Source organism: Mercurialis annua, linkage group LG1-X (genome assembly GCF_937616625.2).
Source record: "Mercurialis annua linkage group LG1-X, ddMerAnnu1.2, whole genome shotgun sequence".
In the NCBI taxonomy this organism is placed as follows: Eukaryota; Viridiplantae; Streptophyta; class Magnoliopsida; order Malpighiales; family Euphorbiaceae; genus Mercurialis; species Mercurialis annua.
The window spans coordinates 52,879,166-52,904,195 of record NC_065570.1 but is presented as its reverse complement, the minus strand read 5'-3'; the positions used below and the strand labels follow the sequence as shown (position 1 = coordinate 52,904,195).

The 25,030-nt window shown below is 35.0% G+C and overlaps 2 protein-coding genes across 6 annotated transcripts; one reads left to right on the top strand and one right to left on the bottom strand.

The window, feature by feature from the left end:
- Positions 1-226: 226 nt before the first annotated feature.
- Positions 227-22,574, bottom strand: LOC126664923 (helicase and polymerase-containing protein TEBICHI). 5 transcript variants are annotated; one of them, XM_050357550.2, is made up of 29 exons: positions 22,363-22,574; positions 21,712-22,103; positions 21,413-21,602; positions 20,463-21,308; positions 19,665-19,729; positions 19,403-19,508; positions 19,116-19,316; positions 18,734-18,931; positions 18,399-18,560; positions 18,072-18,308; positions 17,729-17,941; positions 17,138-17,488; positions 16,762-16,914; positions 16,080-16,301; positions 15,650-15,868; positions 15,440-15,557; positions 11,192-12,354; positions 10,478-10,675; positions 10,049-10,308; positions 8,464-8,653; positions 8,268-8,375; positions 7,710-8,062; positions 7,167-7,275; positions 6,954-7,091; positions 6,638-6,734; positions 6,383-6,563; positions 6,167-6,297; positions 5,656-5,727; positions 227-1,665 (listed from the first exon to the last, which is right to left on the bottom strand). In XM_050357550.2, the coding sequence occupies exons 1-26, from the start codon at positions 22,396-22,398 to the stop codon at positions 6,472-6,474; spliced, it is 6,417 nt and encodes a 2,138-aa protein (XP_050213507.1). In that variant the 5' UTR covers positions 22,399-22,574; the 3' UTR covers positions 227-1,665; positions 5,656-5,727; positions 6,167-6,297; positions 6,383-6,471. The 5 variants fall into 5 exon arrangements, with proteins under 5 accessions (XP_050213507.1, XP_050213508.1, XP_050213511.1 ...); XM_050357552.2 differs by lacking the exon at positions 227-1,665 and adding an exon at positions 4,352-4,966; XM_050357551.2 differs by lacking the exon at positions 6,167-6,297.
- On the top strand, positions 893-3,207 carry LOC126664924 (BURP domain-containing protein 3). The gene is made up of 3 exons (XM_050357555.2): positions 893-1,028; positions 1,535-1,640; positions 1,989-3,207. The coding sequence occupies exons 1-3, from the start codon at positions 990-992 to the stop codon at positions 3,029-3,031; spliced, it is 1,188 nt and encodes a 395-aa protein (XP_050213512.1). The 5' UTR covers positions 893-989; the 3' UTR covers positions 3,032-3,207.
- Positions 22,575-25,030: the final 2,456 nt, after the last annotated feature.

Sequence of the window (25,030 nt, the reverse complement as noted above, 5' to 3'; positions counted from 1 at the left end):
GTCTTTTATTTAGCCTATTCTCAATTTCGATTGTAGCAGTTTTTTCATATTAAAGTTGAAAAGAAAAAATATATCGTTTATATTATTTCATATTGTTCTAATTTATATTTTTATAATAAAAGCTTTCAAACAAGAACCAATATGAAGGATACATTTAAATCTTTTTCCAGTTCAATTTAAACAACTGACTATAATAAATATATATATATATATATTATTTAACTAGTTGAACCGTGAATTCGGCCACCTTTTCGGTTCTTAATAGAGCTTGAGTGGTCTTGTCAAGGCAGATAAAGAGAAAGCTGGTCAGAATGTACATCTCACTCAGTCAACCCATCGATATGAGGATGAGCAGAGTCCATCATCAATTTAGCCGACTATTCTAACTAGAAGACGGTTCTTAAATCTCTGACATGTCAAAAACCATAATGTTAAGCTGAGAAATTAGAACACACAATCAAAATGATGGGCATTTCTCAACCCCTACTAACCTCATTAATACGGTAGTTGTTCGTTAAACTTTGAACCACCAGTCCAAGCATTTAAGAGCCACTGTACCTTCCACACTTCATAGCTTTTGAGGTTCAGTGAATATCATGGACAATGACGACTCGTCCAGGACATTTGGAGCCATTCTGATTCCATGTTCTGCAGCACAGAGGAAAATTACCAAAAGCAAATTCAAAGCTATTAATATTAATCAATGAAATTCTACTTTTACGTCTCTTCTTATTCTTATTACAAGTGTCCCAACCACATGACAAAAGCTGCATTCAAGTGAGTGAAGCAGGGACAGTTGAGGCAATAAAATCGTCTGATAATGTAGGTGGTGTTTTTACCATTTCACAGGTACTCCTAAAGGACATAAATCTTCTATATATATTTAGCAACCTGCTTCTTCTTTCCTTCAAATAACCTTTGTTTTATTCACTACCTTTCTTTTTCAGAATAAACATCTTGTTTAGTCTTTTTGTATGTTTTGAGTTCAAATGGAGTTCCATCTCCCACATATGCTTGTTTTTCTCACTGTAAGATTACCAATCTTCAACTTAGGAGTGTAATTTACTCGAGCCAACTTGCAAGTTACTCTCGATTGACTCGAAAAATGCTCAAAATCGAGTTGTTTTAAATTGAGTCGAGCTCGAGTTCGAGCTATCCGAACCAACTGCCTAGTCAAGTTCGAGTATCAAAATACTCAACTGGACATGCTCATGAGCTTAATCGAGCCTAATCATGAGCAGCCCTTATATATATTTTGAAAATTTTACGTAGATAATTGAGTCGAGCGGAGTCAAATTCAATTCTTAATTATTTTACCAAACTCGATCTCAAACTCCTGAAATAAACTCGATCAAGTTTGAGTCGAGTTTGAGCTTCGAATTTATAGTCAAGTTCGAGCTTAACAGCTTGAGTATAACTAAAACAAATATGTGGAATATTTTTCTTGTTTCTGAGCCTGCTCTATAGAATATGTTCCTGCCTATTATCATATAAGGATATTAAATAGAAATTTTATTTTTACCTCTTGCTGCAGATTGCATTGACGACAAGCCATGCTGCATTACCTCCTGAACAATACTGGAACTCAGTTCTGCCAAACTCTCCCATGCCAAAAGCTGTCACCGATCTTCTACAGCCAGGTAAGTAGAGAAAACTCTACCTTTCCTACACAATTTGAACATAGATGATATTATTTTGGTGCCTGGTGCAAGGTCCATAGAACATAAACGATAACGAAATGTATATGATTAATCACTATTCAAAAACTTAGTATTTTGATTTCTAGAGTAGTCATAAAGCATAATTTAATAATGATATGGTGGTGATGTTCATATGAATTACATAAATAGCAGTGATAGGGAAAATAATTTGCAATACCGTTCAACTTTTACCAACGTTGAAGAGCCAGGTCAACACTAGATTTTCTCATAGGCACCAAATTGCCAATCGTCGCCAAAAATATTCAGGCTAACACAGCTAAATTGCAGACTTCATGGATGAAAAAGGCACTTCAGTCGGCGTAGGAAAGGGTGGAGTAAACGTTAATGCGGGAAAGGGAAAGCCTGGAGGCACCACCGTGAATGTAGGGAAGGGCGGAGTAAATGTTAATACAGGAAAAGGAAAGCCCGCGGGTACTGCCGTGAACGTAGGAAAGGGCGGAGTAAATGTGAACACTGGAAAAGGAAAACCAGGTACTGCCGTTAATGTGGGAAGGAAAGGGGTCGGTGTCAACACTGGAAAGCCTGGAAAGGGCACCAATGTCAGAGTTGGTAAAGGCGGAGTAAATGTGAAAGCAGGACACAAGGGAAAGCCTGTACATGTTAATGTATCACCATTCATCTACAACTATGCTGCCACTGCAAATCAGCTTCACGACGACCCAAATGTAGCCTTATTTTTCTTGGAAAAGGACATGTATACCTCAAAAACCATGAACTTGGACTTCCCAGATAACCTCAACATAGCAACTTTCTTACCACGTCAAGTTGCTGATTCCGTACCCTTTTCATCTAAACAGTTGCCAGAAATCTATAGCCAGTTTTCAGTAAAACCTGGATCAACGGAAGCTGAAATGATGAAGAATACAATCAAAGAGTGTGAGGCGAGTGGAATAAAAGGAGAGGAGAAACTGTGTGCAACTTCTTTAGAGTCAATGATCGATTTCAGCACTTCTATACTTGGAAAAAGTATCCAGGCAATTTCAACAGACGTAGAAAACCATACTCAAAGGCAGAAGTATACAATTACAGCTGCAGCAAAGAAGATGGCGGCTGACAATGCTGTGGTGTGCCACAAGCAGAAATATCCATATGCCATCTTTTATTGCCATGCAACACAAACCACTAGGGCTTACGTGGTTTCCTTGGAGGGTGCTGATGGAACAAAGGCCAAGGCCGTAGCAGTCTGCCACACAGATACATCAGCTTGGAATCCTAAGCATTTGGCTTTCCAGGTGCTCAAAGTTGAGCCAGGAAGAGTTCCTGTTTGCCATTTCCTTCCTCAGGACCACATTGTTTGGGTTTCCAAATAGAAAATTGCAGACTTTAGTTCCATCTCTGCAGCCAGAAAAGTTTGCATCAAAATACTATAAGTTCTACTTGTTTAGTTTCTATAATAATGTAACTATGCCCGTAAAATTTGATTCTACATGCTTTCAGAGTTTGCTGTAGCGGTGTGCAGTATTAAAGTATCTCCTTCTGTTGTTAACCAAGAGTGCATTACTATTAAAATCCTTCCTTAAAAAAGAGTTCATATGAGTCTGCAGTAATGAAATTCATAACTATGTGAACAGAATAACCAACAAAAACCATCTCTTCCATTAAAAAGAACATCACGGTTCTTGGAAAAATTTCTAAGGCAACCTAAATAGTACACCCGCCCTATATACTTGAATGAGACTGCTGATCCCTTTAAGACAACATGAAATAAGATGATTCAACCATGCCTCCCCTATTATAATCTCTAACAATGAATTGAGCCGCGGCCCCAATAAGATTGTGATCTGTAACCTATTGATTGTCTCATCTGATAACACTCCAGAAAAACTTATTCTGCTCGCTTTACAAGGAAACAAAGAATTAAGAAATAGAAAAGCATGCATTGGGTTAACATATTATCAAAGGACCAACTAAATCAAGTAGTACGCTGAAAAGGGAAAAAAAGAAGAGAAAACTCATTTTAAGAAAAGAAAACCATATGATCTGAATTTGACGCAGGAATGAAACCGAATTTTGGAATAAGACGATTATCATAAATTCCACCATAAGCATTTTCTTCATATAACACATAAAATAAATATCACGTAAGTTAAATATAAAAAAATTAATGAAGTACAACCACAGGTGACAGGACCTCAGCATTAATATAGATACATAAAAATGCAAAACTTCTAAGGCACCGTTTGGATTGATGGATTCTAAACGATGGATTTTAAACAATCAATGGATTTGGACAAAATCCATCGTTTGGCTCAAAAAAAATTAATAGAATATATGGATTTATAAATTCCCTCATTTTTTACAATCCATCATTTTTGAGGGTTTTGATTTCCCACCTACTAGGTGGGAAAGTCCAAATCCACCATTTTTTATGAATGATGGATTGTTATACTATTTATTTTTTTCCATAAATAATATTAAAAATCCATTGATTTTGTTTTCAATCCAAACGATGGAATTTTAAAATCTATAGACTGAAATTCCATTGATTTAAAATCTATCGATTTTGTTAAAACCATGGATTTTAAAAACCCTCAATCCAAACGGTGCCTAAAAGATTTCAAATTGATCTTTTAAGAAAATTCGATATGGATTAAATCAGGTAAGTTTAAATTAGTCACTAAAGGTAAGTTTAAATTAGTCACTGGACTATATTAGTTCCTCAAACCTCATCGTCATTCCTTCTAATTTAGCATTTATGTCATCAAATGTTAAGAGTCGTGCAGATGAAATGATCCCATTTATTACATAAACAACCTCACATTATGGCTTCATGCTTTATAACCAGCTCAAAATTATCACATCATGAAAATGAGAGGAAGATGGCTGTCATCATGTACTCAAAGTAACCTTTTTCTAGGTTGTCCTTAAGGCCTTAGCCCCCATTGTGTACATCTTGTGTACATCCACTCACATATACCCCAATTTAAGATATCAAATTCATAGTGAAGGAATACCCTTTATGGTAATTCCAAAACGTTTACAGAGGAATAGGACTGTCAAGGCAATTACCCGTAAAGACCCATAACCTCTTGCACAACGGACAAGGCACTACTGCTAGACCACTAGCCCAACGGCATTACCTCTTTGTTTTATTTTTTTTCTTGTACTTTCTCTGAAATATCCATATTATGACAATTAGTACTGCTGCAACTCAGTCATCAGTCGTGCCATGTCAGCTTTCTGTTTCAACACAGTAATCCATTTTAGCGCTTCAGCTTCGAATTCCTTTTATTTGCTTCCAATTTCTTCAAATATAAATGGGTTAGATATTGAAGGTGTAACTGAAAAAACTAGGGTAGGCGTATCCTAGTGACAGTTCCTACAATATGCTCAATTATGTCTACTCATGGATCAGCAATGAATAGAAGTTTACTGAAAGCATCAAGATTATTGGTCTGATTGCAACATGGAAAACTGAGTGAAAGTTTGAAAAATGAGAAGACAGAAAACAACCGACCAGACAAGCCAATCAACAAATCAGAGCAAACACGGGGAAGAGAACTTAGTCCTTTGCAAAATCTGCTGACAAGGATGCACGGTTATCGACATTGGTAATTATAATCCCTTAATAACATCTCTCTAATATGGTAACTAAAATACTTTAACAAAGGATATAAGATTATCACCTGGGCGGCCATATATCAACAGACATTTAACATAAAAAGTTACTGTAAAGAGATAGCGATGTGTTACACATTATACTTATTTGATTTGTCTTATTTGACTAAAAACAGATACCTAGTAGAAACTATGTAAATATTTTAAATTCTATGATGATGCACAAAACATGGTTCCATAGTAAAGCAAATTCTTCTGTGATGCATATGTTCTATAACAAAAGCGAGAGAAAGTATGTCATGTAGGGTAATAGGCCTGATACCTAAAAGTAGTGTAAACGTGAAAATGAACTGTGGGAATGGAGAGAGGATCTCACCATGATATCAGGAACATCCACTATGTGGCTTGTATAATCAATTCCACACCTATGTGGTTTAACAGCAAGAAACTGCAACAAGAAAACTGTTTTTAGTCATGTAACATTATGGTGAGAGATTTAGGCAGGCATCTGTAATATCCACAGAAAACAGACATTTAGCGTGTAATAGAAAACTAAGGTAATTGTCATATATGGTAGAAATTAGAAAAAAAAGAACTGCTTATTTTGAATGGAATACCTGTAGGTAATTCTAGGTGATCACAAGTTCAATGATCGTTTATCTTAAAGTTCTTAGATGAAAAAGGGAAGCAAAATTTTCTATGTAATGTTGACTGTATTCTGTAATATTCTTTTTTCTTCTTTTTCTAATCTTTTTAGCAACAGGAGAACATAAATGTGAGAGAAGAATATCCGAATATGGCTAAAAAGAGGCAGTCAAAATATTTTGCAGTAAAATTATAGTTAATTCCTTGTAAATGGAGGCATTTTCATAAAGATCTCTACACACCAAAACTTAATACTCCCAAAGGTAAAGTTGCCTGATGTTTATTACGGCAGAACTGCAATTCACTTGGCACATGCGAAAACTTATCCCTTTCCTAGAAATGTGTCATTTTCTCTGAAAACATGACCAAACGTCTGCAGAGGCAGAGTACTCAAACTTCAGAAGGTTCAGTTCATACAATAAGTTGCAGGATAAATTGTTAAAAGAAATTCAACTCACAGGTTGTAGTTTAGATATGCTGGTTGTCATCAAACATCAAAGGTTCAACCCGTAAAAACTTCGAAGAAATTCCTTATAGCCACTTTACATCAATCAATCACTTCATTAACACAGGGATCAACCTGAAAAGGCTCCAAAGAACCCCAGGTTCTTCCAACTTTCAGTTTGACTTGCAATGGAACTGGAAAACAAATTGTGCAATTAGCTTTGATGCATGATAATATATCAAAATACCAAAGTACAATAGACACATACCAAGAAGTGATACGGCATTTTCCATGCTTGTTTGTAACAAAGACACAGCTTCCTTGAGCACAGAGGGCTCAACTTCCAAGACTAATTCATCATGCACCTACGTAATCAGTACAAATAACTATCAATAGTCTGCAAAAACATATTGCTAGAAGAAATAAAATTCAACACAAAACCTAGCTACTGTAACAGACCCAAAAGGCACAATAAATAAGGACGTTCACATTTCTGAGTAAAATAGACTAGCCTCACATACCTTGGGTCCATTCAATCATAAATTAAAAGAAAAACAAAAACAAACAAAAATTTCTAAAATAACCTGCAAAAGAATTCTGCACCTCCCTTTCAGCATGTGAAACTTAGATGCAACTGCAGAACTTGAATCAGGCCCATCAACTCCAACAATCACAGAGTATATGTTTATCATAGCAATTTTGATTATATCAGCAGCAGATCCCTGCCCAAGAACAGCTGTCAGAGAAAAGTATAATCACCTATAAGAGCCTCACTCATCCCAGCAATCCTGTGTTACCTGACAGATAGAATTAACTGCTTGTCTCTGAGCTTTTGACTTTTCTTTACTATTTCCAAATTTTATTTTTGATAAGAAGCGCTTTCTTCCCTTGAGGGTCTCTATATAACTGGATAACAAGTAATTAAACACAATAAATGTTTATTATAGAAATATTTGCACATCACACTCGCATGTAAACAGTAAATAACTACAAATATGTTACTCATGGTCATATCATTAAAGGTTTGAAAAAGTTTGAATCTGTGCCTCATCTAATACTAGGACATAAATAGGAAAGACTACTAACACAAACAAGAAGCTGCAAGACAAAAATTGAAAAAACCTACTTTATGACATAAAAATACTCTACACATTCATAAGAAGTACTATGTAATATAGAAGAGTTAAAGACCTACAGGTCCAGAATACCATGCAAAAAAAATCGCCAAAGATAAAACAAACTAGTAAAAAAAAGAACAAAGACTTAGAAACAAAAGCTTGTCTAAGAATCATTAGCAGTATCGGGCAACCGTTTGCAACAAGGATACTGAAGAGCCTTACCCATTTTTATGGCAGAATGCTACTGCTTCACGAAGCCAGGAAGCAACACCAGAAAAAGAGCTTTTAAAGCTTTTAATTTTTTCTGCAGCCTCATCTGAACTGCAGTCCAGTTGTTCCGCAAGCGTGTTAGCACCCATTCCATAAAGAATGCCATATACCAACCGTTTTGTCTGATCTCGCTCATGTGATGCAACCGAATCTTCTGCCTTCCCAGTCCATCTAGCTGCTATCATGGTGAAAACATCAGCATGTGGATTGCTGAAAAACTTGATTAACGAGGAATCCTTAGAGAAGTGTGCCATTAACCGCAACTCTATCTGAGAATAATCTGCTGTTAACAATAACCAATTATCCTGCAATAAGATTAAGGTAATTTTAGATCCTTAACAGATATCCCATCAAAGCTCATAAAGTAGTCCAATTAGCATTTCAATATGTAAGGATCCGACTAGCCATACACAGGTTTTCATTCCATTAAAATCTGAGGTAGATGCTAACATATCTAAACCAGATTCAGAACCACCTACCAAATTAGCAAGTTAGCTAAATGACCATCACCTGAGTAGGAACAAAGAAGTCACGTGCGTTTATACTATAATGAGTAGCTTCAGCATCACCGCCATTTTTATCAATACTCATTGTGAACTCAACCAAATGTTCAACACACTGCATAAATGCAAAAATAGCTTGAAGTGAACCTATTGAAAAACATAATTTGATATAAAAAATGAAATCAGTACATTTAAACAACAACCTGCAGATTTGGTTCTTCCATTGAGAGCCTCCCAGTTGCAGTAGATGTCTGGAGCCAATGGCCATGTAGTGTGTACTTCTGTGTCCTCATAGATTGCCTAGCAAGTGTACATATTGAACCCAGTGTACAGTTGAAAAGCTTAGCCAAGGTCCGGTGCTCTTTAATGACTGGAATGATAGGATGTTCATTTCTGAAAGAAACCAAATTCTGTTAATCATTAAATTGACAAACGTGCACCGCAAAAGTCATCCCCAAGTATTACTAAGACATGCTGAATTGCTGATCATAGCTAAACACAATCAAAAACATACTATGGCAGAGAGGTAGGTTACCCACTACTTATCATTTAGATGAGTAAAAGAACTCCATATAATCACCAAAAAAAGAGCTTCATATTACATTCAATTAAGAGGCTGGACATAATTTCAGTTGATTTGCGACCTATAACCCTGTTGATATTGAAAGACAACGACAAAGTAGCATTATTCTTCAGGAGATGAAATGATCTAGGAGTTGGCTATCATACCCCATGTTGATAACTAACCCCAGTCCTGATGTGATTGTAAAGTAGATAAGGGAGTATTGCAAAGGGGACCCAGAAATTGATAAAATTTGATAATTTTACACCCAGAAGAGTACAGACCGGTAACTGGTTTTATCAATATAATCCTTTTATGAAAAATAATTATAACCTTATTTACATCAATAAAAGACCAAATATAATCACACGTTGGCACCATAGACAAACTCTTATAACATCCGCCAAACAAAAATTGTGACAATTGAGAGATGGCGTAAAAAACCTAATTATAGATTTGCTACAGTAACAAAAAAGATGACAGTATTGTGAACCATAAAGCACTATAATTTAAACCAATATCATTTAAAGATTGGCATTATAGATAAATTCCAATACCATCTATCCAAGTGAAGTTTTTCTGTATTGATAGAAAAGGCATGAGTAACCATAAGGTCCGAAATTGTAAGACTGCTACTGTTGCATAAAACACTACAATACTGTGAACCATAAAGCAGTATCATTTACACTACTTGGATTTTATCTTAAGTGTAGAAATCTTAACTTGAAGAGTGCATATAGCAGAGGGCTAAAGACAAATTCTAGAACTGTATGCCCTATCAAGCATGTTATATGAGAGATTTACCATCATTTTCTATCCAACAACTTTTTTGACATTGTACTAAGCAATTTTTAAAGTTACTGTTCAACGCTTGCACTTAATAAGCAAACATGGCTTGAGAGAATAACAGTTAAGCCCTTAACATACCTAGAAAAATTACGAATATTAAATTTCATCCGCATTTGTTCACCAATACAAATGCAGCCTAAGATTATATATATAACTAAGAAATTTAATGACCAGCCAGCATTTGAAACGTTAATCTTAAAGCAGCACAAGGTTGCAAATATCACTTAGAGACCTCAAGCATTTGGGACAGTAATCTTGTATCAAAGATGACAAACCAAATACCCGAACAATAAATACAAAATGGCAGGAAATACTTATCACAGATTTCTCATGAAGATATTGGGTGTAACAGAATGAAGAAAAGTCTCTATCAATACCTTAACAAATCCAAACAGTGTTTGTCTGTACTTGGATGTCGTTTCCCTTTTCCATGCTCTTTAGGTATGGGTAGCTTCAAGTGTCCATAGAGCACATTTGCAATATCTGCTGCAGTATAAAGAGAAAATGTCATTCCAGCCAGCTCATATGCTTTCTTCTCAAGATGTCGCAACTTTTTCCCCAGCACGTTACGCGCTCGAAGGCAGCCCTCCATATCAACACCTATACCCCAAAGTTCCATATCTGCAAGAATATTTACCTGACACAAAAAAACATAAGAATTTATTTCAGTAACCAACGCCAAGTAGGCATTCACTAAAATTTCTGCAACAATACTAAATCCAACAAATTCCCTAAAGAGATTGAAAAAAAAAAGCTCATAACTGTCTTTGAATTTGTTGTAACAGCCTACACATGAGAAATTTTACCAGAGGGATCTCAATTTTCTTAAGTGCTTCGACAAGTCCCTCAGAAATAAGCAACTTCCAAAGAACTGAACCAAGAACTCGCATTTGTGCAACTCGGCGACAGCAACCATTGTGAGCCACTCTTCGCATCTGATTCTTCCACCTGCCATTCTTATTAGCAGTTGCAATAGCCTCAGCGGATAACCTTCTCTTGACTTCCTGCATCATATTAAAACAATTTGTAAAATATCATCCAGTCAACAACCAAAACCCGAAAGTATAAACAAGATTTAGATCTAAATGCTTGGATGTTAAAAAAATGAACAAAGGGTCAACGCGCCCCCTAAACTTGTGTCACGGGGTCATCTAACCCAATTTATACTTTTTTGAGCAAATAACCCTAAAACTCTTCATTTTCGGGTCAAGTAACCCCATAATTGTATTTTTAAAACGCGTAAAATACAAATCGGAGGTGAGGGATACAAAAAAGTAATTAGATACTTCCCTAATTGTTACGATATAATTATCCTAAATCTGTTTTTTAAAATAAAAATATAAATTATGGGGTTATTTGACCCAAAAATGAAGAGTTTTGGGGTTAGTTGCTCAAAAAAGTATAAATTGGGCTAGATGACCCCGTGTCACAAGTTCAGGGGGCGCGTTGACCCTTTGTTCTTAAAAAAATTCCCAAGATAATAAAAACGTTAATTCAGTAATATAAAAAAAACTAGCTACCTTCTCCAAGCTTGGATTAGAACTTCTCTCCTCATCCGGCCAAAGAATCCAGGCCACGATGCACATGTCAATAACTTCATTGATATTGGTGGATGGCAATGATATGTATGTACTGTCTATGAGTTCAAGATCCAAACTTTTAAGATTCATGCACCCAAATCGCTGAATGGAAACTACAGCATTCTTGAACGCTTGAATCTGAATTTTGAAATTCCAAGTAAACTTTGTGGCCTCTTTTTTCCCCAGTATTTTAGCAATTTGATTCCATCTACGCCTAACTACCTCCAGCCAATTTTCAGGTGGCAAAGCATTCTTTCGGTTGTCAGAGAATAATAGATCTTTAGGAATATTGACATAGTATACAGGAGAGTTTTCCCAACATATTGCCATACCGTGTATTTCATAAGGTGCTATAAAATTCACTTCTGATTTTTTACTATAATGGAGGTCAAAGTAAAATTCTTGGGCAGAGTCCCAGAGAGCCAAGAAAGAATCAAAGCCCCCAGAAATACTAATTGCATTTATAGGGCCTTTCTCACAAACATTTTCCATGTTGTCACAGGACAAATTTTGTCTGTTACTCAATTCATGTACCTCTTTGTGAATATTCCTGTCATATGTACCAATACTATCACCATCTTGTTCTGACTTGATAGGGAAGATGACAACTGCATTTGCATTATGATTGACTATAGCATCTAACTCACTATCAAGGTTCAAAGACTTTTTAACCAGCACTGCAGAATTTTCAGCATCAAATTTACATTGCATCGGGCAAGTTAAATCTGTTGTTGCTGGAGCCATTAAGGAAACATCAACTGTTTCGATCAAATTATCTCGTTCACTTCCCAGAGTAACTTTAGCACATTTCTTGCTCTGTTCTATGCACAAATCGGAAGAAGCCTTGTCTCTTTGCTCCAAAGGAAGACAGACATCAGTGGTACCACCTCCAGATATGTTACTTGCAAGACCTTTATCAACATCATCTACAGAAGTGTTCACCATTAATGGCCTAGAGAACTGAGGGACACTAAGCCCAAGAGATTTAAAAGCTGAGAATGCAGCAGCTGTTGCCTCTTCAGCTTTATCGAGGACAATTTTGCGTGCACCGTTCTTGATTTTCTTAGCAACTCCCATTTGTAATCGCCTTTGTGCAAAACCCTCTACATATATTTTCTAACTCATAAATTTAATTGAATATATTCATACTCTTGATACAAACATGCAAAGATGAATTTAATAGAAAGCGAGAATCAAATATATTTATATAAGCAACCGGAACTTCACAAGGGATTGCCATGTGACAGACTCATCAATGGTACGTGGAATCTTATGCACAACTACATCTAATAAAAATAAGGAAGTGTCATAAAATTGACATAATTCAATGCATAAGAGTTAAAAATATAAATTCACAATTTATAACTATATACTTGTAAATTTTATTTTCTAGCATTAAGTGTTAATTGCATCATCTCCAATATTTTGAAAGTGAAATAAATAAATAAACAAAAATACATTAATTTTTACAATTTAAATACATAGTTAGTTGCAAAGTTTAGCGTTTCTAATACATTTTCTGAAAGCATAAAACCCAAAAGAAAAAAAATTGAATACCAACGATGGAGGCGCGCCCGGCAATAAGTAAAATTATTTTTTGGAACAAAACTATTTGAAAAAACATTATTATAAGCCGTCGCTTGGTTCAAAGTTATATTATACTTTCCGGGAAGTCAATTATCCAAGAAGTTGGCTTATAATCACCGATTGTCCCTGGCTTTCGAGATTTTATCGCGGTCGTCCCTAAGCTTCAACTTTGGCCCAGAAGCTCCATTATCTTCGATTAAAAAGCCAGTATCCTTCCGTCCAATTTTTGTATAACATGGTTAACATTCGCTCACAAGACACTTAAAAAACACACACACAAATCAGCTCCACCTCATCACGTCACCAAAAAACTCTAAAAAATCAAAATACCAAAAATACCTCTAAAACTAATAACCTACCGAGCCGCTGCCGCCGCCCTCCCAAACTCCAGCCGCCACTGGTTCGTTTTCAGACGAGCCCAGTTGGTTCATCTGAAGATGAAGACAAACAGATATGTTCGTCTAAAATGAAGACAAACTAGCGGTGACTGGTGGTTGGGTAGGTTATTAGTTTTAGGGTTTTTTTTGGGTTTTAGGGGCATTTTCAGTATTTTAGGTTTTTACGGTTTTTTGATGACGTGTCAGATGAGGTGGAGCTCATTCGTGTATGCATGAAATAGATAATTACTTCACTTGGTTTACTTACCAGCTTCGCGTGAAATTACATTTTATTTTTGATTGAATAAATTTTAAGGACAATAATATCCCAATAACTCATAAAACTAAGTAAATTTAGTAATATAATTGTATTTTGTATCAATTTAACTAGGGAAGTAGAACTTATCAAGGTTTTTCTAGGAAAGTCATTTTCCTAGTCAAAGGGAAGTCAGACATTCAGCTTCCCGGGAAGTAGAATGAAAAAAGTGAACCAAGAAAAAATAAATGCTACTTTTCGGGAAGTGAAACTTCCTTAGTGAACTTACCCCCAACCAAGCGAGACCTAAGATTTGATAATACTTGTATGTTTTATAAAATTTAAATAGAATTATGTTTTTCCGAAGTTAAAGAAGCATTATTTTCTTTGAATAAATATGAATAGTTTTTTAAAAAAAGATTATTAATTTCATTTTATTAATAGTAATAAATTTTGAATAATTATTTGAAGTTTATGCTCTTGATATTTATGGACTTATTTGAAAAGAAAAGAAAAGAAAATTACAGTCACAATGAATTTCTTTTGATCATTTGACCTTTTGACTCACTCAATCATCATCATAGTGAAGCCCTTACTTACTAGCGGCATCACCCGCCTTTACAGTAGATCCTAAATCCAAGACCATGTAATTAATCTGACTAAATTCTATAATTCCTATATGTAAGGCAAGAAGATCAAAACATTCGATTGAAAATGAGATGAAGTGTATGGATGCAAATAAAACTACACAAGAAAGCAATGGAATGACACATTTGGAAAGCTAAATGAAGGTGACCTAAACCTTATCCTAAAAGCACTATATCAAAATCTTAAAGCTTAACGACAGATGCAGGCTAGGCCCAGAAACTTATGTCAAGGTTTTTCCCTTAAACATGAAAAATAATGGGAAGGCTACAGCATTAGATCTTAGACCTAACATAAATTAAATATTCAAGCAAAAACTGGAAAATAAAATCTATATACTAAATCTTTATTATGACAACCTAAGTTCACAGCATGAGACCAAAACCTACGTCAAAATTGAAGTTTTTAAGCATAAAAGCAAAAGAGCAGCATGAAATAAAACCAGACAAAATAAATGCATGTTACCTACAGATACCAGCATAGAAAAAACTGTTGAGTAGATGCAGACATACTTGCCCATTCAATTTTGATGCTAAATAAAAATTTCAATAATACTTTCTTGCATCCGCATCTTTACATTCTCTAGATAAACAGGAAAACAAAGTGTACCTAAACCAACGTAACTGAGCCGCATTTTGAGCCATAAAAATCAAGAAAGTTAACAAATTATTCTCTGTAGTTAAGCACTAATCATTATAGTCAAATTAGATAAACTATGCAACAATCTAAAAAGAATCAATAAATTCTACCTGTATTGATATCAGGCATAACTTCAAAAAATGTTGCATAAGTTCCAAAATCATTTAACCTTCTTCTAAAACTAAATCCTAGACCAGTGCCATAAACATCCTAAGTAAAATTAAATAATCAAGCAAAAACTGGAAAATAATTTTTAGATGTTAAATCTTTATTAAGACAACCTAAGCTCACCGCATGAGACAAAAACCCACGTCAAAATTGAAGTTTTTTAGCATAAAAGCAAAAGAGCAGCATGAAATAAAACCAGACAAAATAAATGTTGTTAATTAATTAATCTCAGTAGTTAAGCACTCATCAGTATAGTTAAATTAGATAAACTAGCAACAATCTACTAAAAAAAACAATAAATTCTACCTGTACTGATATCAGGCATAACTTCAAAAAATGATGCATAAGTTCCAAAATCATTTAACCTTCTTCTAAAACTAAATCCTGGACCAGTTGCATAAACATACTAAGTTAAAGCAGACACAAACACTTCTAATGCTCTGGTAATTCTTTAGCAAGGAAATTTCAGCTAAAGTAAAGAATGCATGATAAGGAGGATAAATGATCGAAATTTACCTTGTATAGTCCATGATGAAGATTCAAAAATAGCCTTAACAATTTCAGAAAGAGATGCTTCAGCAATAGCCAGAGGTGTACGGAGACCTGCTTTGTATAGTGCTCTTGCTCGAGAACCCTATAAATGGAGCAAACAGCAATAAAATCAAATGGCAGGTAGTCATTAGGACTGTCACAGGGGCCATATAGGAAAAGGTAGGAGTCTGTTACCTTAACATATGGAATAGTAGTAAGCTCCACAACCTCTGCTCTCACTCCAAATGAAACTCGACTTTGGAACTTAGAAACCAAGCCTTCGAGATCATGCCATCCAAGTCTTTCACAAAACAAAGAAACCATAGCCGCAAACCTTCCAGCATTTTCTTGTAAGGCTTGAACCATGCCTCTAGCAACCTTAAAAGCTTCACAAACCTCACCTACAGGTGTTTCCTTAATCCCAGATAGTAAACATGCAATTTGCACAGCAGAGCAAATAAGAGAAGTCAAATACTATAGCAAGCACAAGCAGCATACTCACATATGCGAGAATTTTTGACTAATGCATGCATAAACAGTTGCACTTAAACTACATGTGTTAATCTCACAACATCCAGCATTGAGAATAAGAGAAGTAAATGGATTAAAGAGAATATTGCAACACCTGCACTAGCCTTGACAGGATAAGAGCAACGTAAAATCGTTTGCACACTCTACGTGATTGCTCATCTGAAATCATATTGTTATTTGCCTTCCCATGCTGATTTTCTAACTTTCCTTGAAGCCCTTTCATATTGCCAGCTGGTCTGTTCAATGCGCGCAGGGGTGCTCCATGAGCCATACGCATCAAAAAGGGTTCTGAAACTCCAACCCGATTCCCAACAGACTTCAACCATGACAATTGAAGTGAAATAGCAAAAAGTAAGATACAGTTCGGAAATAATGAAGATAGAAAAATAATGTAAAAATCACAAATTGAAGGAGACTCTGACACCCCAAGAACAAAAGTCACCGCCCTTGTAATATTTGAGAGTTAGGTGGTAAATCTTATTTTTTACTTCTATTTTCCTTTTTGTATGTATTATGTACTTCCAATATTAATAATCTAGCAATTCTAGTAGATAAGATAGTGCTGAATGACATCACTTTGGCCAGAAATAATAAATGCTTTAAAGTCCATTAAACCAGGCTTTGGTAATTCCAGGTCAACACATTGGCTCAAACACAATGTCTAAAGGTCTCCGATGGACCGACACTATTACCATGCGATTGCCTTAGTTTCAACCTAATAGAATCAAAAAGCCTCCACAGATATCCATAAATAAAGAAGCAAATAGCAGTATTACCTTTTCAAGAGGGGACAACTCCATAAACCTTTCATAGTATAATTCCCAGTCTGGTTCCACTTCAACATTGATTGGTGTGACTGAGTATACAAGATGCAAATCAGATGCAAGGATAAATCCTTCTCTTGCTCTACAAAGTTCATCTAACACAATCTAGAAAACCAATGAAAAGAAAAAGGCATAATTAATGCAAGCAACAGCTAGCAAATTGAGACTCAGGCCATTGATGACCAGCCAAATAACATTGAGGAAAACAAATCAAAAAGATTTTAACTATAAAAAATAGGGAGAGAAGAAATGAGAAAAAGAAGACTCAAAATTAACATTATCTTGTCTTTGAAAGAAACTAATGAAAGTGAAAGTCACATGTATTTACAAGTGATTCTTCTGGACAAAGAGAACTGCCAAAAGCTGCACGTCCAAGTGGTGTGGAGCTATATAACTTCGTATCATCACTCCATTCAAGAAATTTTCTGTGACACAACCACCGGAGAGAATCTTGTGCTGACTTCACAACATCAGTGAACGGTTTTGTAGAATTAAGAAGAGTACATCTAACATATCGATGAATATCATCAGCAGTTTGAACAATTCCACCAGCCACAACTTCTAAAATTGCATGAGTCATTCCATTTTTATCTTCAGAGAGACAAGACTGCAATGGTGGACAATTTTCATTAAGTAGTCCTATGATTCTTTTCAGTTCGTCTGGTTTGCATATCAGTATCTGGATAGGACACAAAGTACAAGAGTAAGTTGTAAATCATATAATATGATTTTATACTTTTATTAGAAACAAAGTGATACCCCTTGCTTAAAAAGCCATAAGTACAAAAATTTAGTTACAGTTGAAATGAAGGTGAATAATCATGGGTTATCGAGTGTATTATGATCAATCATAATAAGCTGAGAGAAGACGGCCAAGTAAGAAAAATTCATGCAAATGCATGAAAAAAAATAGACATACACTTTCTCCTTTAGTATCAATTCCTGTCCGGCCAGCCCGACCCGCCATTTGTCTATACCTAGTCCCGTCAATAAAATCACGTCCAATCCTAGGTTGTCGGAAAAGGACCCTTCTAGCAGGCAAATTAACCCCAGCAGCTAAGGTAGACGTAGCCGTCAAGACTCGTAAAAGGCCTCTCCGGTAACAGCCTTCAATAATTTCTCTTTCCTCAACCTGTAAGAAACCGAAAGAGCAGCCAAGTGCTTCAAGAGTACATCTAATAGCAGAACAATGTAACAACTAACTGATTCCAAAATGCATGCATGTGTAAACAAAATAATGGAAAATGATTAAAAGGCCTTACTGTGAGGCCAGCATGATGGTAAGCAACACCAGAAGGAAGAGTTTCTTCAAGTATAGGATCCAATCCCACTGGGCATCTTCTCAATGTGTCAATAGCTGAAGCAATGTCAGGAAATTCACTATCATTCTGAATATTTACTGAAAAATTCTTTAGGAACTTGGAGATGTGCTTAGCAGTTGATTCACATCCTTTCCGACTAGAGCAAAATATTAACACTGAATGACCATCTTGAACAACCTGATAAACATGATTTCAGTTCATAGTTGATCAACTTTCATATAATTACCATCTGTAGAATTGTTCATGCTGGAAACTAATAGTGGGTACCTCATTGCACAGTTCCACAATGTGATCTGGATCTTTACCGCCTAGTTCAGCTGCTCTTGGAATTGTTCTAACAATATCCAGTGTCTTGTTATAAATCGTGTTGCCAACTTTAATAAACTCTTCCAGTGGAACAGGTCGGAAATTTGTCTGGTATAATGCTGCCTGCAAAAAATTTGCGCAAAAAAGATTACATTAAAAGACGATGTATCTTTCTGAAAAGATGACAATAGAAAATGTATAAAATAGAAAGAAATCCACACAACATAGTTTTAATTAACTTTTTTGATGCTTGACCCATAAAAATGGAAACCCCAAAAAAACATGATGATACTTACTTGAAGCCAATCAGCAACTGCTGCCACATTTGGCATTGTTGCGCTCATTCCAACAATTTGCAGACCATGAGCAGGATCACCCTTGCTGCTTGTACCTGAGCTTTCTCCGCTGCTAGATTCTGAATTGCCTTCACCAGCAGCGTATCGAAGCTTTGTCAACATAAGTTCCAAAAGGTAACCCCTATTCTGATCACCAACCTGTCGGCAAATATAGGCATAAGAATCATAGCAGTACATCCTCCCACTAAATAAATAGCCCAAACAAATCAGATTTAGATGCATTATCGCTGCATATATACCAATGAGTATACTATTAATATCTTATATAAATGACAAGCAATACACACAGTTTTAGAACTAGATGAATATCAAACTGAAGTACCATGTGCAGTTCATCTATCACAATGATTCCAATTTCTGACAAACGCCCCTCCTCCAGCAATCTGTTTATTAATGAGTTCGCTTTCTCTATAGTGCATACAGCAACAGACGTATCTTTAGGAAGTGTTCCACCGCCTTGGTTACCATAATAATTACGGACATTCTTACCAAGCGGTTCCAAAAGGCTCTCCAGGTGTTCAGCCTGGACCAATTAGGACAAGAAATTAACATATGGAAATTCATACATGCATATCAGCTAATAATTTCAGGAAGAGACTATCAAAAGACCTTTTCTGCACAAATTGATACATAAGGAAGTACAAGAATTGCAATTTTCCCAGTTGACATAACCCGCCGCAGCATCAAAATTTCAGCAACGAAACTTTTTCCAGCACTGTGGCAGAGGACACAAGGTTAAGCTTTAGTTAATGGAATCCAGAAATAACTGGTAAATTGTGACACAGGGCTTATAAAACATCATCCATGCAAGAGAAAACAACACAGGTTTCAAACCTACAACAAAAAATTATCTGGTTGCATAAGAAGGTACCTAGTAGATGCGCAATATACGAGATTCCTTCTCTGCAAAACTCCATCCACTTTAAGACAATCAACCTGGGAGTTCAACCAAAACAAAATATGCATTTGATAAGGCAGCATAATGGGGGACATGCATAAAAATTAACGCATTCAGCATTTATCGTATATTTTTACATATAGATATATACGGAACTCTCCCAAAAGCTTTAGTAAAAATGTCAATACTTTAAACAACTAAAAAAGCAAAGCACCAGAATGTTATGATACAATCCAGCACCAGAAGTCGGCTGAATGCTCAAAAAAACTGAGCATGCAAAAAAATACTAGATATACACTCTGTTCCAAAACATTAAAATAGCAGAAAATTAGTGTGGAAGAAATGAGGAGCATTAAAAAATATAATACCAGATAATAACAGGATCGTAGAACTTAGAAGACGACAGCCTTATTAACTAAACCAAACCTTTAAGTTGAAGTTTCAATTAGTACTATCAACTTAAGAACCTTTTTAGCAACTACTCTATTTAGGTCATTATCCATTTAAGTCTTCAACCAAAAATGAGATATCATTTCCACAATTTCTACGACGACACGACGTAATTGTAACAAAAAAAATAATTAACTTTACTTAATCAGAATTGATACAAGGTTAAAAACATATTAAGTACATACATTTTCATTTGCTCACAAAGAATCCATAATTGAATGCATCACTACGTACAGGGGAAGAAACATAAAACTTTTCTATTTCAATTTATAGAAAAGCCAGAGAATATCAGCCATTTGAAGTTTGAAAGTTCAAAATTACCTGCCAAGAGTACAGTTTCGAAATTCCTTTCCTTCTATATATGCTGCATACTTCTGCAGGAAGCCAATTGTCAAGATCTAATTGGTCTTGAAGCGGCACAATACTTGAAGGAGTGCATGCTTCACGATATCCACTGTTAGAAACTGGATTCTTTATTTCATTGATTGGTGACCTATACATAGTTTTATCTGAGTGTTGACATAAAAAATCTTCTTTCCTTTTCATCATTGCTTGAATAGACTCCGCCTTGTGCACTTCCGACATCTCTTCTTTTGTTTGACATTCACTATAAGCTGCACTTTTGCCAATTTTTGAGATTTTAATGTTTACTGAACCACATTCAGATTGTTCACCACTCTTGAGCACATTTGGATCATCTACTGAACAATATGGGGAATCTGCATTCAAGTTTTTGTCCTCAAACAAAGGGTCAAGATTCCTGACAGGTAAGGTAGAAGATTCTATAATGGAATCTCTTGTGTGAGCCCTCAGTAACTCCAAAGAATATGTGTTTCCAATCTGCTGAATTCTGCTGCTTGCTTCACTCAAAATTTGCCTCGACTTGTCACTGCAACTCTCAATGTTAGCACATTCAATAGCCAAAGCAACAGGATGATGAGCTTCGGTAAGTAAACCATCAGCAATTTCAATTGCTTCATTCCAGAATGCTTCTCCTGGAGAAAATATGGAGCTTCCACGTGTTGACCTGGGTGTAACCTGAGCACGTGATTTAACAATTGATGAGCCTGGTGTGCAGTATTCAGCTATTTGAACAGGTGATTTAGACACTTTATTGCATTTTCTCAAGCTAGCTTGCAGCAGAGTGAGTTCACCGACAACCGCAGCCTGCAAAAAATAAGAAAGAAGAAAAACAAATTATCATACTCTAGGTTGTGTCAAACTAGTTAAATTTCTCTAAACACATCAAAAAGTGGCATTCTCATTGTTACCTGTAAAGTAGATTGTTTGTTTTCTGCCTTTTTCTCAACAGAGATAGCTCCTTTTGATGTTTCTTCTTTGATGATACAATGCTTCTTCTTTGATGTTTTATCCTCATTATCCACCAATAAAGGACTACCAAGTCTCTTATGGTCGTCCAACTTTGGCTTAGACGGTGAAGTTGCTGTTGATTTGAGTTCACTGAATAAGATAACCATAACGAAAACCTCATAAAGTTAAAAAAACAAAACTATTCCCATACCTGCCACTTCAATATAAAAACATACAGCTAAAAGTAAAAAAACAGTACCTACAGTACAAAGACAAAAAGTCGTTTGCAAACTGTTGTAATTCTGTATTTTCTTCACTGTGTCTCGAAGGTGAGCAAACTTTTCCAACTGTAATGCTGCCAGCATAAGACGAACCTTGAGATGCTTCCTTCTTAATAGTTCCAACTCCGTCAGGAATTTGTGAATCCTTATTTTCATCTTTCAAGCTTTCATTTATATCCAATGCCAAATTTCTTTTAACTGCATCGTGCCTAGACAACGAACCACGACTCTGATCCTGTGAACTCACCAAATAATTGTCCAAAGTACCTTTTTCGCTCGGAGAACCATCTGATGCTAGTTTTGCATCTTTTCCAGTCCTTCCATGCTTCAACCCAGGCGATAACGCTTTTCTCTTTTTCGAAGGGAAAAACTGCAAGCAACGCAATCACATACAAAATAAATGAATCTTTGATGATACATTGTGCTTTTGTTCAAGTTTAATTTAAAGATTAACGGAAAAAAATCCAATTTAACATTGTAAACATTCGTTTCAAATAACACTCCATTTATCGTTTCTATTTATCGATTAATTGATCTTTTTGTTCACTTAATTAATCATTTAAATTTCAATTTGTATTCAAGATTGAAAATCTGGGGATTTGAGATAGTTGAAGAAAAGGGGAACAGACCTGATTGATTTGAGTTCTAGACGAATGAGACGCCATTATAGATATCTACAAAACCCTAGTTTATCTGTCGTGGTGGTGCCGCCGCTAGTTCTCCAATACAATGTCACCGTCCCGTTCAAATTGTTACAGCGAGCGCCAAGTATTTTTACAGTGGTCTCACAGTAATGTTTGTCTCCTTATTTTGATGACCCATTTGACCGCTTGACGGCTTGAGTAATATCCAAAGAACAAAGGTAATTGGGTTTTTTACACAAATCCCTCAAAAGTGCTATGGTATTATGTTTTTACCTCATAATTTTTGTTTTGACAGTAATCTCCCAAAAAAATAGAAAACTTTCTACAAATCTCTCATACCCCAAATAAACTAATAAATAAAACTAATAGGACACATTTGCCCTTTCATCACAAAATTACATAGAGTCTTCATTCTTCCTTCTACCAACGTTTACTTCACTGGCCACCTCACACTCCTCCACAACAACCGAACAACCACCACCACTGTCATCATCACTCTCTAAATGGCGATTTTTCCACTACGGCGGCTTAAATAGTGCGGGTTACGGAATGGCGACTGTAGGACTGAGCGAAGCATCGTTTTAAAGAGGACAGATCTGTGGGGTTTGTTTTGAATTGAGATGTGTTGATGATTTAAGGTGGTGTATTCTGGGGGCTTTTGTAATTGTTATTATTTAAACTCCTTAATATTTGATGATCTCTGTAATCAAAGTTCAAAAAAAATTCCTTTTTTTTGGATGTCAGCTATATAAATTCTTGTTTGGAAGAGCAACAATAGTAACCTGGTAGTGGTAGAAGGAAGGCGAACAACGGAAAAAAGAAAGGAGGACGGAAAAGGGTTTTGGATGACAGTCGTTGAAGATAGGGTCTGAAGTGGCCTATTTGGAGAGTATGGCTAATAAAGAGTCTGGACCACCTAATTGAAGAGTTGAAATAGTTGTTTCAAAGAATTTACCTTTAATGTTGGGTTTAATTCTATCAGATAGATGATGGCCGAAGATGGAATTGGATGTTTCAATGGCCATTTTCGGAGTTGACCGTTGTAGACTTGGTTTTAGTAGTAGTGAAGATGATTTGGCTTTTTTTTTGGATGTGTGTTTGAGTAGTACAGAAGTTGATTATTATTTTGTAGGAGACATGAAGTTGATTAATGTCTTAGTTGGATGAAGGATGAAATTGGTGTTACTGTTATTCTTAGGAATAATTCTGCTGCTTATGTATATAACTAGAAGAAAGCTTGAGAATCTTTGTTTGTTCCATGTACACCTAAAGGGTGCATTGAATTATTGAACAAATTGGTGTTGAGATCAAAAGAAAAAGACTAGTAGCAATTGGTTGCAGCAAAGTTGTTGAAATTCAAATTATTTTATATTGATTTCAAGTTTACAATTACGAAATAGTATATTTTTATTCATATTGATAAGGATAAATTATCCAATTTGTGAAAAAAGCAATTGAAATTAAAATGATTGCGAAGAAGTAGCCCTGAAGATTGTAAAAAACAGCAAAAATATTTTATTAAAAATTGAATTAAGGTAGTTCAGTTGATACAGGTTCATATCTGGTTCACATCAGGTTGATTTTTGGTTTTATAAACTATCAAATACATTTAACTTAAAAGAGATATTCAATTTGTACATTACGGTAAATCTCAAAATTCTCTCAATATAAAATATCAGATAAGATTGTAAAAAATAGTAAGACAAATTTTATTAAAAATTAAATTAAGGTAGTTCAATTGATATAAGTTCACATCAGGTTGATTTTTGATTTTATGGGCTGTCAAATACATTTCATTTAAAAGAGATATTAAGTTTGTATATTATACTAAATCTTAAAATTCTCTCTGTGTAAAATGTCAATTAAAATTATAAAGAGCAGTAAGATAAATTTTATTTAAAATTGAATTAAGGTAATTAGTTGATATAGGTTCACATCCGGTTTACATCAGGTTGATTTTCGGTTCTATAGACTGTAAAATATATTTCGCTTAAAAGAGTTTCAATTTGTGATTACACTAAATTTCAAAATTTTCTTTATATAAAATGCCATTTAAGATTGAGAATAGCAGCAAGACAAATTTTATGAAAAATTGAATTAAGTTAGTTCAGTTGATATAGGTTCACATCCGGTTCATATCAGGTTGATATTCAGTTTTATAGTCTATCAAATATATTTCACTTTAAATAAATATTCAATTTGTGATTACACTAAATCTCAAAATCATTTCTATATAAAATGTCATTTAAAATTATAAAAAGCAGTAAGACAAATTTTATTAAAATTTGAAGTAAGTTAGTTCAGTTGATATAGGTTCACATTCGGTTAACATCAGGTTGATTTTCGGTTTTATAGACCGTCTAATACATTTCACTCAAAAGAGATATTGAATTAGTATATTATACTAAATCTCAAAATTCTCTCTCTATAAAATATCATTTAAGATTATAAAGAGCAGCAAGACCAATTTGATTAAAAATTGAATTAAAGTAGTTCAGTTGATATAGGTTCATATCAGGTTGATTTTCGGTTTTATAGTCTGTCAAATACATTTCACTCAAAAGAGATATTCAATCAGTATATTATACTAAGTTTCAAAATTTTCTTTATATAAAATGTTATTTAAGATTGTAAAAAGCAGTAAGATAAATTT